This window comes from Gymnoscopelus microlampas, assembly GCF_963454915.1.
Source record: "Gymnoscopelus microlampas genome assembly, chromosome: 23".
NCBI classification, from domain to species: Eukaryota; Metazoa; Chordata; class Actinopteri; order Myctophiformes; family Myctophidae; genus Gymnoscopelus; species Gymnoscopelus microlampas.
The window spans coordinates 19,165,865-19,181,703 of record NC_139960.1 but is presented as its reverse complement, the minus strand read 5'-3'; the positions used below and the strand labels follow the sequence as shown (position 1 = coordinate 19,181,703).

The 15,839-nt window shown below is 40.3% G+C and overlaps 1 protein-coding gene across 1 annotated transcript in view; it reads right to left on the bottom strand.

Annotated features, from left to right (window-relative positions):
• The window catches only part of LOC311040220 (monocarboxylate transporter 2), a 34,748-nt gene extending 19,166 nt beyond the window's left edge, over nt 1-15,582 (bottom strand). Inside the window, exons 1-2 of the mRNA XM_084050361.1 lie at nt 15,469-15,582; nt 1,112-1,357 (exon numbers count right to left, since the gene is read on the bottom strand). Of these exons, the coding sequence (XP_083906487.1) occupies nt 1,112-1,325 (214 nt within the window). The 5' untranslated portion in view covers nt 1,326-1,357; nt 15,469-15,582. The remainder of the gene's footprint in view (nt 1-1,111; nt 1,358-15,468) is intronic.
• Between the last annotated feature and the right edge of the window lie 257 nt (nt 15,583-15,839).

Here is a 15,839-nt window from a genome sequence, read left to right as displayed (position 1 = left end):
CGTCGGTGCTCCATGCTATTCTTGCCTGCATGTCTGTCTACTGGCTGACATTTCTGTAGTGCGTTTCACCTGAACATGCAGATCTGCAAAATTTCACAGAATGTTCAACCCCAGGATAGGGGCGTTAGGTGGTCAAGTAGGATATGGTTTGATGTATTGCTGAAACCATACATTAAAACGTACATTTTGCACTGTATTAGAACCTGCCAACACTTAAAGGACAACTTTATTTTTTTACAACCAAGGTTTATATTTTAGCTTGTAATTAAAGTAAATAAAAGATGAGTGTTATTTTTAGTGTTATTTAGCCACCGGACAGAATGCCCCCACCCACTGTAAAAAACACTGTAAAAAAGATAGCGAAAATTGCTAACTCTATAGAGAGCGGTAAATTTAAATGTTTTAACACTCATCTTTTATTTACTTTAATTACAATCTAAAACATAAACCTTGGTTGTAAAAAAACAAAGTTGTCCTTTAAGCTGCAAACCTATGTTATTATGTTATTTCACTGGATGGAAGGCAGTTTCATTGGCTTGGTTGACTGTAAGAAAACCGGCACAGAAACATGAGCTTTATTGATACATTTTTCAAATGTGTTTTGAAAACACTTGCTTTTAGGGCTCTTTTAAAGCTTCAAACAATGTATTTGTTCCAAATAGAAAAACGGGAATGTTGCTCAAAGCTTGTCCATTATAAACAATAAATGGTCCATGTTATTTGGAGGGAAAGAAAGTAAACTATTAATCCTTTATGTGGCGATGCTTCCGGTCAGCTTTGGTCTGGCCAGGTTTCAAATCCCAGCTGGCTGAGACATGGTCCAGTGAAGGGTGGCCAGGTTTTAAGTCAGTGGAGGTGCTGGCTCTGTGCCAGACAAGACAGTCAGTAAAGAGCCAGGAATAATGTGTGTTTTTCATACCTAGAGCTATTTGATGTGTTTTATACCCAATGCCGTTTTTCATTTCTTTATCCATGTCACTTAAACCATGCACATGATACTGTGGTTTAATAAACCTGCTGCTTTCTGCTATATATATGCTGGATATGTGGTCCACCTGCACTAGAAGCATGTGTGACATGATGATCATTCAAAAAAAAGGTCCTCACTCACCTCCGGCATACATGACCGCCAGCATGATGGAGGAGATCCATGCGATCTGACTGTACGAGGCACCGAAGATCTTCTGGATGTCTTTGTAGAAGACGGTGATGGCCTTGGGGAAAGCGTAGGAGAAGCCGATGGAGATGAAAGCGCCCAAACACACGGCCCAACCCCATCCTCCATCCGGGGGTTGCACGGCGGGAGGACTCGTGGCCGCCGGCATTTCTGGCTCTCAGCTCAGCTGTTCGCTGTTCACTATACGACAGAAGGAGAGGAACATTAAGTTAGTTAACAGGAGTTCATTTAGAGACAACCGTGCAGGTACAGTATAAACCAGTGGTTCTCAAACTTTTTCACGTCAAGGACCCCCAAATTGACACTTATTAGCCCACGTACCCCCTTTTGAAAAGATATGCCAGGGACCCCCGCAGGAGAAGATTTTTTACGGCTCGAGCAGTGATTCTCAACCATTTTCATTTCAAGGACCCCCAGTTTGACATGCATTAGGGCTACGGACCCCCATTTAATGGCATCTCTTGGACCCCAAGTTATATTGTAAAATCTATGTTCATTTAACTGTGAGAGTGTACAAATGGAACCTCCATTTGGTTCCATTTGTACACTCTCAGAGTTACAGACCCATAAGGGTCCATTTGGTGCCTAATCTATCAATTAGCTGGGGACCCCCTGGAACTCCCTCAAGGACCCCTGGGGGTCCCCGGACCCCACTTTGAGAACCAATGGTATAAACAACGACGAAGACCTTAAGATATCGGAGGTCAAAATCCTTGTCGCTGGTGTCGTTTGCATTTATAGGAGCCAACTTCTTAACCCATTCAATCCGGGACTGCATCGGTGTCATTTTAGATGTCTCTGGCTATTCAAAAATAGCAGATATACAAGCACATAGATCAAGCTTGTAGATCTGCTATTTTTGGAAAATCGTGAATGTGTGCAAATCTTTGAATATAAATATACATTTTAACTCAAATCTTTGCTTCTGGGGGTCCCTGGAACAACATATTTTGAGATGGGGGTGGGGGGGGTCCATGGACAAATGCATATCATTTTGGGGGTCCTTGACATGAAAAAGGTTTGAGAACCACTGATATTATAGCAACATAGGCTTTTTTTAAAGATTAAGATTAAGATTTGGATTTAGAAGACATTTGTATTTGAGTCAAAAATGTTGAGTCAAAAAAAGATTTGCACAAAGTTGCAAAAAAACAAAATAATTGCAGATCTACAAGCTCGTAGCACGGCACTCAGTGCCGCGCTACGAGCTTGAGGACATGACAACAGCACTGTATCCTCTCCACTGCACATTTAACAATTCATTCACAAATGCATGCATGTCCCCACACACACACACACACACACAGTTAATTCTCCTTGTTAGAGGACACGTGCCACCACCACGCTCACCCCTACCTGAGAGACCAGACCTCGCACCACCCATCATTCACCTTGAGACCCGGCCCTCCCCTCCCCTCCCCCTCAGGCAGTAGTAATAGAGTAATGGAAACTGGGTGGAGACGGCAGAGAGCAATATAAATAAAGTAAGCGGTCAGAATCACATACTTTTATTGACAAAGCAAACATGCCCTGATCCTGTGTGAAAATTGAGCTCAGCAACAGCGCAGTCACACTTTGCTATATTGTCTTTATTACCAGCATGTGAACATTGAGAGAAACTGTTGACTGTGTGTATAGTCTTTATGACCAGCATGTGGACGTTGAGAAACCGTGCCGTTGACTGTATATAAAACAGGGAGAAACACAAACATGTTGGGATGATCCATCACTTTCCTTCTCTCTCTCTCACACACACAAAATTTCATTTCCAACGATTTACACTTGTAGGAGCAATTTACTGTCCATTCATATTAATGTAATACTTGTTTCAACGTTTACAGCCAGTTTGTCAGAACACGTTTGGGCTTACACACAGACATTAAGTGTGTGTAAGCAAGGTGCAAGGTGCAAGGCTGTGCAACGTGTTCCCAGTGTAGTATATGTATGGGAACACCTTGCAGAAGTGTCATTTGCTCATAATGGCATCACATGATGGAAGTAATTATTTTTGATGAGTTAAGTAAAGCAAAACGTGCTCAGCAGTAGTCACAGAACATGCAGATAAACGTGTGTATGGCATAACTACCATTAGATACATAGAGTCCAAATGGACCCTTTACATTTGTTCAATCATCTGAGTTAAATTAAAACACTTAATTTTACTGCGCAAGAGTCTGTGCTGTACAAGAACCCAGAATTCAATAAAACTTCACAGGGACAATAGCCACAGAACAACGTGAAAAAGAACTACATGGACTGAATGGCCAAGAAAGTCCTATTCTAAATGGTACTGTAGTGTCAGAAAGTCCTATACTTTTATGTACCACATGTTTGCCTATGGCCAGGTATTAAGTTCAGACGTGCGCTCTGTAAAAGACTGAATTCCAAACCGTAAAGTTGACTTTAACAAAAGGAGTGATTTATTCTCAGTAGCTTGTCGTGCCAATCACTTAAGCATACAAAATAAGAAATACAATTAACCTTAAATGTAAGGGAATACAGCCTCTGGAGCACAGTCTAAAACGGTGTGCCTCTTCCACAAGCAACACCTGCGCTTGATTACTGAACCTGTTAAATACCAACCCTTGGCCTTGACCGCGCCCCGCAGATGCAGTGAAGTCATAGAAAATGAGAAACCACAGAAAACATATATATGGCTCTAACGGGTACATAAATAAATGGTGCACCTTTATCTAAAGGTCTTCACAATGTGCATTACAGTCACACCGATTGCAGAGGAAACCATGCGAAGGCACACATGCACATTGGGAGCAGTTAGGGGTCAAGCGTCTTGATCAAGGACACTTGCCGCCCCTATCCCAGTGACTCAATTGTTTTTCTTTGCCCAGTACAGTCATTTGTTGACTAGGGTTCATGCTATTTACTCTGATCTTGCACGCACCTGTATGTCGCTCCGGATAAGAGCATAAATTATGCTAAATGCATGAATCCTAACTTTTAACCTTTTAGTCTTGGAGGCTGTGGAGGTCATGTGAGGCCCAGCTGCAGTCATTAATAAATTATGTCACTCCGTCTCTTTCTCATTGCTCTCTTCCCCACAGATCAGGTTGCTTCTCTTGTAGAGAGTCTCATGCATATTCACTTCTGCCCCAGAGTTCTGTCAGCAGGGGGCAGTTATCCAAACGAGTCACTCTGAATCTGTGAATCATCCAACAACACATACTGATGCCGATATATGAATGACATTACTAGGAACACAGTCAGTTGCTAAACGTAACTTTTTTTCATTGCTTTTGCTCGTTTGACAGATAACAAATAGCTACAGACGTCCACAACTGTGTTATTCAGAGGACTAACAGTTTCCTGCAGACAGAAGGAATTACCCCAGAACAGTTTTTGCAATATTTTTCTGAGAACTGCTACTTCTTACAACCCATGAGGACACATCTTTCTGTAATGACTTGTCTAAGATCCAAAGTCACTCCTGTTCAGTGCTGGACTGAAAACTTTAATACAGCCACAAATTTCAGCACTGTGTGAGAAAATCTAATCCTCAATGTCTTTCTCATATATTGCTCTTTTAATAAAAATTAAGAGATTATGTCTTTTAGAGTATAATCCACTTTAATCTGATTATTGAGTACCCACAACAGTCCAGTGTATATATTGGACTTGATTGATTGAACGTGATGACAATGTTTAAAAGGCGCCTCAGGCCTCATAAGCAGCTTAGGTTCAGAATTCTGAATATGAACGACCAATACACACAGCTGGTAGCATAATCGGAAAACAAACTAACTCTGTTAACCCATTAAGACCGGGAACGCATCTGTATGTCATTATTAGATTTATTTGGCTAGCTTGAGCTTGTAGATCTGCTATTTTTGAAAATTCGTGGCAAAATCTTGGATTATGTATTTTTTTAATATTTAGTTCCAGGAACCCCCAGAAGCAAAGATTTGAGTTACAAACGTCCGCAAAAAAAAAGAAAAAAAAATCAATTATTTGCAACGAAATCTAAAAATGACACACAGATGCGTTCCAGTCTTAAAGAGTTAAAAAAGAAAATGCTAAAGATATATTCAGATGCACCAACAACACAAGTTGTTTATCCGTGTACTTGTGTTGTTGCACTTCTGTGGTTGACAGCAAAACCACAGCATCCTCGCCACTCACAAGGAGCATATATGCACGACTATGCAACATAATGCAGGAGCAGTGAGTGAGTGCACTAACTGGCTGAACTACCAGGCACCCAACAACAAAGCAGATTCAAGTGTCCTGTTACAAAATGACCATTATGAATGAGTGGACATCCGCTGCTTAGTCCTCGTCTTAACCCATTAAATCCGGGTACGCATCTGTGAAACCACTTTAAACATTATTTTATACTTTGGCCATTAAAAAATAGCAGATATACAAGCTCATAGCGCGGCACCGAGTGCCGCGCTATGAGCTTGTAGATCTGCTATTTTTGAAAAATCGTGAAAATTTGTGCAAATCTTTGAATATATATATTTTTTAAAGCGAACATTTTTTACTTAAATATTTGCTTCTGGGGGGGTCCCTGGAACAACGTATTTTGAGATGGGGGTCAGCGGCCAAATACATAAACTTTTGGGGGCCCTTGACATGAAACCACTGATATTATAGCAACATAGTTTTTTCAAAAAACGGTTAGGATTTAGAAGACATTTGTAGAATCCCCAGAAGCAAAGATTTGCATTCACACGGGCAGATACAAAGATACAGTCTACCATTCTTTTTCAATGGAAGCCAGCGACATGAAGATACAAAGCAACATCCGACGTTCGTAGCTGCTACAAAAGACACAAAGACACAAATTGAAGTTGAGCTGGGTTAAAACTTCCAGATACAAAGATACAAAACTGCAACTGTAGCTCCGATGACGCAGTGCTTGACGTCAACGACCGCGTTGAGCAAAATGGATACTAAGCGACAAATATGCTGTGTATTTTTGTATCTTTGTATCTGCCCGTGTGAACGCAGCATTACAAATGTTCACTTTGCACAAATCTTCATGGTTTTTCAAAAAATAGCAGATCTACAAGCTCATAGCGCGGCACTGCTATGAGCTTGCATATCTGCTATTTTTGAGTAGCCAAGGTATAAGATAATGGTTGAAGCGGTTAAAATCTAAAATGCTTTCCCGGTCTTAATGGGTTAAAACCCCAGGACATCACATGATCACGTGCCATTAGTTTTCTGTCCTTCATTTGACTTGATGGTTACAACAGCAGTAATGAGACCCAACTCTTACAACAAGAACAAATTCCGGCCAGCTGGAGAGGGCTGTGGCTCGTCTAGACCAATCACCAATCACTACTAACTGCTTGCCCTTGATTACCGTTGGCCTGTGTATACATTTCTCTCCACTTTGGGCGCGCCACCACCTCCCTTTGCATGTACAGTGCTTTATAGAAGCACCTGTTACCGTAACATAGCCAGGTACATAAGCATTATGCAAACAACAGTGTTTGGTTAAGTGAGCAGCACTGAGGGAAGAAGGCAGGCAGCCAACGATTATAAACAGTGTCTCTAATGAAATTGCCCAAATGACGCAGCAGATCATATCAGGTGAAATGGAGGTGAATGGTCCTGAGTCAAGAGGTGTTATGTATCATTAATATTGTTGTAAACTCCTGGACTCCTTCTTCTTCCGCCAAGATCAAACCAAGGGCCAGAAGAACTAGGCAGGAGGCCTGAAAGACTGCATTCTTCCTAGATCTGGACAGATATGGGTTCTCAGGTTTATCTCGCACTGAGGGGGAAATTCAGACTCCGTGGTGTTGAATTACAGGTCAGCTTGGCTGTGTAACCATGGAAGTGACAACAACACCAACCACCACATTTCTCAGGAGCAATAAGTGTCCAGTCCATAAATGTGTTTTTGGGGAAAATCAGAATAGACTTTTAGCATGAAGATGTGGTCACTTGCCTTGCTGAAAGACAGTGGCCCTTTCGGCAAGTGACACCGTCATGTGATGGAGTATAAATTGAGCTTAACAGTCATAATACTACAACTTTATTGCCATTACAGTGACTACCTCACTCGATTACCAGTTTTCTTTTTTCAGGTGAGAGCGCAACAAGTACATAGAGTTCAAAGTGCAATCTCAAGTATAAAGAAAAAGAAAAAAAATCAAAGAAAAGGTTGCTATATATTCTCTATACTGTCTATGTGAACAAGGGATAATTTGGGGGAATTAGCTCTTTTTCCTATGACTCATGAATACCTGGCCTGTTTGTGTCCTGAATTCGTTTTTAAGGCATGTTGAACACATGATGTCTGCATGTAGTTTTGAAGGTATGATCAATGATGTAGTTTTGAAGCTATGATGAATGCATTACGGTATGTCTGCATGTAGTTTTTAAGGTATACTGAAGACTAAGAGATGACATCTGCATGTAGTTTTGAAGGTATGATCAATGATGTAGTTTTGAAGCTATGATTAATGCATCACGGTATGTCTGCTTGTCGTTTTTAAGGTATACTGAAGACTCAGAGATGATAATGTAGTTTTGAAAGTATGTTGAAAAGATGATGTCTATGGGATGACGTAGCTCTACCTCTCAAAAGTAGGCAACTATATACCTTCTCCAAAGCTGTAGGGTGTAATACTTAGCCTGGAGTTAATGTTTTCACATAAGATCTAACAATTATACTGTTGTATAATAGTTTGGAGCTACTTTTTCCAAAAAGGATAATAAGCATATTTGTATTCATCTTCTGTGGTTGTCTGATATCATGTCATTTATTTGTTAATAGTGAAATTAGCAACTTTATAAATAAGTAAATTACAATGTGTACTTTTTTCCGGTCAGTTCAGTTCAACTTTATTGTCACGTGTATACAGCACAATGACATACTTATACGATGGCTCTCTCTGCCTTGAGACCTGAAGCCGATTCTACAAATGTCTTCTAAATCCCAACAGTATTCTGAAAAACGTATGTTTCTATATCAGTGGTGCTCAAACGTTTTCATGTGAAGGACCCCCAAAATTATATGTATTTGGCCACTGACCCCTATCTCAAAACATGTTGTTCCAGGGACCCCCAGAAGCAAAGATTGGAGTTAAAAGTGTTCGACAGACAGAGCAGATCTACAAGCTCATAGCGCGGCACTATGAGCTTGTAGATCTGCTATTTTTGAATTGCCAAAGTGTAAAATAATGCTTTTTAGCTCAAATCAAAAAATGACACAGATGCGTTCCAGCTCTTAAGGGGTTAACACAACATAAAACGCAAATGTCACACCATCCCAAAACCATCATAAAAACTACAGACCTAATAGACCAGACTAGTGTACAACAATGCACTTATAAATTATATACACAAACACAATATACAGCTAAGTTAACAAACATTATACAATAACAATGCAGGGCGTTTGGGTGCATCGTCTGTTCAGTAAACTGACTGAGTTCCTGTGGAAATAATAATCCATTACTGAGAGGGGTGGTGTATGAGTTTTAAACCAGCCATCAATCTTTTTAAAGGTTGATTGATTTCCCTTCTTTTGACAGGACCTGCTACTTTGGAATTGAGTTAAACTAGTTAAGAATGAGTTGTTCGACTCTATGAGCTTTTCTCCTGACATGGCATTAATACCCTCATGTCTTCTTACCCAGCATTCCTTTTCTTCTTACACAGAGTTATTGACATGCTCCTGGATTAACTGAAGGTCCCAAGAGGTTTTCCATTTTAAGCCTATAGCATTGAAGGTCAAAGGCAGTGTTGCCAGATTTGTTTGCGAGAGAAATAAGCAACCAGGTCTATGAAAACAAGCCCAAAAGAAGCGACTATAGGCCACATGAGCACTTTAAACCTACAGACATCGGCTATTTGAAATTAGCCGATCTACAAGCTTACAACGCGTCGCGATGAGCTTGTAGATCTGCTATTTTCAACAACAAAAAAAATCATTGAAATATTTTTGAAACATTTTAACAACACAAATCTGGTACGGGGGTCCCTGGCACAAAACATTTTCATATTGGGATACGCAGACAATTACATATTAATTTGGGGGTCTTTGACATGAAAATCTTTGAATTTGTATATCCTTTAAACCACTGGTTTAAAGGATATAAAATGTTTAAAAGGAAGCCCATATAAGCAACTACACTTTAGAAACAAGACAAAAAAAAAAAAAAACTCAACTACCAATATTTACAAGAAACTTAACAGAAAAACAAGCTCAAAGTTGCTTATAATAAGCAAGACTGGTCAAAGGGTAACATCAAAGGGGTTTATTATTATTATTATTATTATTATTATTATTATTATTATTATTATTATTATTATTATTATTATTATTATGTGTGTGTGTGTGTGTGTGTGTGTGTGTGTGTGTGTGTGTGTGTGTGTGTGTGTGTGTGTGTGTGTGTGTGTGTGTGTGTGTGTGTGTGTGTGTATATCAAACACATGAATCACATGTTTTTCAGTATTGCTACATTACTAAACATACAATATCTGTTGAAAAGCTGAGCAGTAAGGATCTCTTTGGTGAATGTTATTAGAATTAAATCTATTGCCCTTTCAGTGTAGTCTCTCAGACATTTAAGTAATGGCGAGATTACCTCCAAGCTTAACTTCCAAGAGAAAAGATAAGTTCATCATTAACACTCTTAACTGTTGACTGAACCACCTACAGTACATCTGTGCATAGATTGTGTTCCGCTTATCAAGATGCCGACTAAACTCACTGTATAAGAGCAGCACTAATGCAACATTATAGGCTACACTTGACCTTGGCTCGGTTTTCATGGGAGCAAACAGTTGGATTCTTGACTGAAGAAATATTACTAGAAACAAAAGGTTACACAGAGCTGAAGCAAATACCTCCTATTCATCCATCCTATCACACCACCAAATGGATCTATTCAACACAATTTTACCTTTTCTCTTTGTGTGTGAAGCTTTCAAGTAAATTGTTCGTTCAACTGGAAAAGAAAAACCTCAACAGCTTCCATAATGTTGCCAAAACAGCGTGGGACATTTATCTATATCAGGGGTCTTCAACGTTTTCAGCCCAAGGAATATAGAGGATCCCCTCTATATTGTGTAAAATGTATTCAACTTTTTTTCTTTACGTGGTCTGCTCTTTTTTCCCTCTACATCGATAGCTCTTTGCCAAAAATAGCCGATCTACAAGCTCACAACGGCGACGCGTTGTGAGCTTGTAGATCGGCTATTTTCAAATAAAATCTTGCGGGGAAATTATAATACGCAGATCTGGCAACCCTGGCCACAGCACAGGTAAGAGTTAGGCTAGACAGGCACTTCCACATGATCTGCACCGTTACATCATCTTTGCATCCGAGTGGACAGTCCAAAACTCTCTCTGATTACTAGTTGGGGCCAGGAAGCGTAAACGTAAAGCATCCACCATTGAAGAGGCCCTGCTTGTGTTCCCGGGCAGCGGTGCCTCCAGCTTGGCCAGGTTGCTGCAATGAACACAATTGACCTTGTTCACTGGGGTGGTATTGTGTCTTTGTTGCTGTCCTAGCAAATCCTACCAGTTGGTCAGGGCACCTGTTCGGTATGGAGGGGGGTCCTTGGGGCCATCGTGCACCTCTGCACGTGTTATGCCCTCCAACTGAAACACCTCACTGTCACGTGAAAAGAAGCAGCTGGCGACTCCTTGTGTATCGAGGAGACAGTGTTGATTTCGTCGACGAAAAATGTTCGTCGTCTACCTTTTTTCACTGACGAAAACTAAATAAAAACTAAATAAAAAACTAAGCTACGATGACTAAAACTAAGACTAAATACATTGACAATTTTGTCAACAAATAAAAACTAGACTAAAATGTTAGGGAGGGACTAGTGGAGAAGAGATCCTGTAGAACTAAAAGACAAGTCATTTAATGTTTGGTTGCGCTTGTAGATCGGCTATTTTCAGCATGCAACCAAGTGTAAAATCAGCCATTACAACGCCATCAAGGCACCGCCAAAATACATTATAAATCAACTGTAGATTTAGTCGACTATTATATGATATTTAGTCGACAAAACTACAACATTTAAGATGACTAAAATATGACTAAAACTAAATAAAGATTTGCTGTCAAAATCAACACTGGTGAAAGACCATCCCAGGGCAACATGGGGTTGGCAGCGACAGAAACCGAAGTACCGTACGCACTGGGAATTCACAGTGACTGAATTGGGGAGAAAACTTTGAAAAGAAAAAAAAAGAAAGACAGAAAAAAAACAAATTCAATAACTGCCAAGACTCAGCCAGACCACATCCACATCAGATTTAATAGAATACGGACAAGTAGGAAAACAGTGACTGACAAAACTTGAACTTGTTCTTATGACATATAGCAGATGTGGAGGAGCCTTTCATAGGGGATTAGTATACCATCATTTACTACACCACCACCACATCACCTGAGCAGTGTTGTCGAGTAGTTCTTGAGCCAAGCACGGGGGTTACATGAGGACGTGCCAGGGACATGTAATCAAACACATATCCAGTTCCAACATCCCTGTCCCGCTCTCGCTCTCCTACAAGCTCACACGTTGTGAGTAGATCTGCTATTTTCAGCAAAAGAGATACGGTGTAAAGTTGAAAAAAGAGGGCCCAGCCCAGGTATAGAATAGACCATGGCCATGGTACTGTCTTCACCCTCTAATACCCCAGAAACTCTAAACTCCCAATATCTGTTCTTCAGCTACCAAAAACCTTGGTGTAATTTTGACAATACCTTTAAAATTTGACAAAAACATCAGCTCTGTCGTTAAAACCATTTTTTTCCACCTTGGACTCCTCGCCAAGGATAAGGCCTATCCCCCCCGGAAACAACTGCGGATGGCATTTCAGGACTTTATCTCGTCCAGACTCGATTACTGTAACTATCTGGACACTGGCATCGAGCAGTCGTCACTCAGTAGGCCGTGCCTTTGTGGCCGCTGCCCCCAGGCTCAGGGATAGCCTGCCCATCCCCATCAGATCTGGCCAGTCCATCGAGGTTAAATTTTTTTACTTAAGACTCACAAATTTTAACTAAAATCTTTGCTTCTGGGGGTCCCTAGAACAAAATATTTACAAATGTTCGCTTTAAAAATATATATATACATTTTCACGATTTTTCCAAAAATAGCAGATCTACAAGCTCATAGCTATGAGCTTGTAGATCTGCTATTTTTGAATAGCGAAAGAAATCTTAAAATGACACAGATGCGTTCCCGGTCTTAATACCTGGCAGAGAATGTGTTAAGTTGCTGCTTTTGCACTTAGGTCAACAATGGTTGTTTTAAATGTGCTTTATAAATAAAGTTTGATTTGAAATGTAAAGGGTTTAAGTGGTTGACAGGTCTTTGAAAGCATCTCATTGAATGCTTTCCACAATCTGCACTAATGGAATATAAAGTTAATGAAGTTCACACAGCGAGAGAAAGCTCCCAAAGAACCCTGTGTGGCATGCAGCCAGTAGCCGACACACAGTTTAGTGTCTCAACCACATCATTGCAACATCTTCCGATTGATTCCGGCCGGAGACTTTGCATGTCTTTCTCACTCTCTTCCGTCAACTTCCTGTTTCTATACACTCTCATATCATCTAAATAAAGCTTCTTTTTTTATTACGTTGCCACCTTATTTGCAGTATGCATGAAGACAGATGACCTTATCGCAATTTCCTACTTGAAAAAGGAAAGAAAATACTTCTAAAATGAAACATAAAACAAGCCATAACATAACTGTCAAAGAAGACAGTCAAAGAATAAAAATAAAATGTATATTATTATCGTCACAATACGATATTGTCGTCACAATATCAATAGAGGTATTTGGTCAAAGATATTGTGATATTTTGTTCATATCGGCCAGCCCCTAACACTGAGGCCCCAAAACAGCGTTCGTACCCACAGGTCCAGTGAGGCCCTTGCGTAGACGAAACAAGAGAATGTGGACAATAACAACCTGACCATGTTTAGAGCACCCGCAGAGTAGGCCACAACTTGAGTGCAACACATTTGCCCCAGGCATTCAAGTCCTAGCAGCCCTGATGCCAGACACTTGCCCCAAGTGCAGTGTTGGAAAAAGTACTACATTTTTTTTACTTAAGTAAAAGTACCAATACTTCAATATAAAAATAGTCTGTTACAAGTAAAAGGCCTGTGTTCAAAATGTTACTCGAGTAAAAGTACAAAAGTATTGGTATATTTTGATACAATACTTTTGTACTTTTACTTGAGTAACATTTTGAACAAGACTATAGATCTACAAGCTCACAACGCGTCCCGATGCGACGCGTTGTGAGCTTGTAGATTGGCTATTTTCCAAATAGCCTAGGTATAAAATATGGCTTAAGTGGCTAATGTGTGTTTTATAATATAATCATTTATATCTACAAAGTAACTAGTAACAACATTTTCAAATAATTGTAGAGGAGTAAAAGTACAATATTTGCCTCTGAGATGTAGTGGAGTAGAAGTAAAAGTATATAAATACTCCACTAAAGCAAAAATAGCTCAAAATTGTACTTAAGTACAGTACTTGAGTAAATGTACTTAGTTACTTTACACCACTGCCCAAGTGTTTACATTGGGGCATTTGGGGAATGAATGATGGAAGTGGAACTTGACTCAAAAGCCAGTGTTGAAAACGGGTTGTGGGTGTTCACATGCAAAATAGGCATATGAAGCACATGGAAAACTAAAAAATGCTGACTGTTCCGTCTCTTTCTCTCTCTCAAGAGAGAGCCTTTTCAACCAGGCTGGCTGGTGATTGCTTTAAAATGGGGAATAATATTGCAAGTCATTGCGAGCTGTCTAAGATTTCACTAAATGCATGATACAACAGTCAGACTCTGCAGTGACATCCTCCGTTATATCGGGAATGATTGACAGGGGAAACAAGCATAATGAGACATGAGATATTTTTACTACTCATCAGCTGATGGGGAACAAAACGTCCTCACAGCCAGACAAGTGCTGCCTACAGGAAACCTCTGATCAGAGATCCTCAACAGACCTGAGATCTGACTTCATTGTTGCTCACCCAGTCTCCACATCTTTCGATCTCGTTCTAGGCAGTGGTGGAAAAAGTATTCACATTTTTTTACTTAATTACTTACACCTAGGCTCAATGTATCCTGACAGCGCATCGCGGGTTCGAGTCCCTAGTGACTCAAGTTTTCAAATAATTATAGTGGAGTAAAAGTACAATATTTGCCTCTGAGATGTGGCGGAGTAGAAGTAAAATACTGAAAACTGGAAATACTCCAGTAAAGTAGAAATACCTAAAAATTGTACTTAAGAACAGTACTTAAGTAAATGTACTTTGTTACTTTACACCACTGCCTCTGATCAGATCCTCAACAGACTGAGATCTGAGTTAATTGTTGGTCTCCAGTCTTCCATCTCGTTCTAGGTAACGAACATCATCATCCAAGTGATGCAGGACAGGTGGGCACTAAGGACATCTGGGCACCTAGATTTAAAATTGGCTATTTTGTCCAAAATGTTAAAAAATACAATATTTGAACAATGGTCTTATGTAATGTAAAGTATACATGATGTGAACATGCACGGTACATCATTATCAGGCTTAATTTTACCCTTCAACTTCTAGTTTATGTCCCAAAATGACTGGATGTATAGGTTTTGTAGCAATTGTAGAAATATTAGATCTTAACTGTCGAAAGTTTAAGCATGTTCTAATTATGTATACTTTAGACCATTTTTCAAATATTTCATTTTTTTAACATTTTAGACAAAATAGCCAATTTTACATCGAGGTGCCCAGTTGTCTCCAGTGCCCACCTATCCTGTTACAATGTAGCCTCCTATATGACCAACGTGCGTGTGACCACTGTACTGGGTCTGCAGTTCTTATAAACCGGATAGAACCAGCCAAACCACGTTGACCAAACATACACGGGGCCTAAATAGTGGATCTACACCTACTGTTTAGAAATAGAACGCACAGTGTCATCACCAAGGACTTCTAAGTTACATAATTGAGCAACCAACCAACCAGCACCCCAGACAGTGGATGTAATATTAAAAGGAATCCTTCAGTCAAACCACCTCTTAAATGAAAGCTAAACAAAACCATTTAACAGTTGTCAGCGTAAAGAAATTCACGACAAAATCGCTGCTTCAAAATCATGTGTTTATCCATGTGCTTTCTGAAAATGCCGAAACAAACATTATGGGCAAATCGTTCTTCTTGTTGTGGGACAGCCAACTAAATCATCGTGAACCAGACCTGACACCGCGGCGTGTCGTCATCATTGCTTTAATGCTACTACCAGCCCCATACATACCTACATTAAATCACATATTACCTTAGAGAATAGTCTCCTTTGCGCGTTGACCTTGTCTCAGTTGTGTGTGTCTGTTGCTGCTGGAAGATGAGCCGGTTGTTTGAATTCGCTAGTAAGAGAGGCTGCTGTGTGACGTAGTAGGGCTCGGAGGGGGGAGGGGGCGGTGTGTTGTTACTATTCTGGACCACGGGGCGATCAGCACGAGGATTGGAGACCGAGGAGGAGAGGCCTGCCTGCGTGGAGGAGGAGAGGCCCGGGTGATGCCGGCCCGCCCCGGCCCACCTGCTGCTGATCCGCGTGTTTTCATAGGTTGATCGTTTTCATCTATCTGTTTGTGGAGTGAAGGTTCTCGTCTGTAGAAGTGCATGCACGCTACATAACAGGTCCTCCCG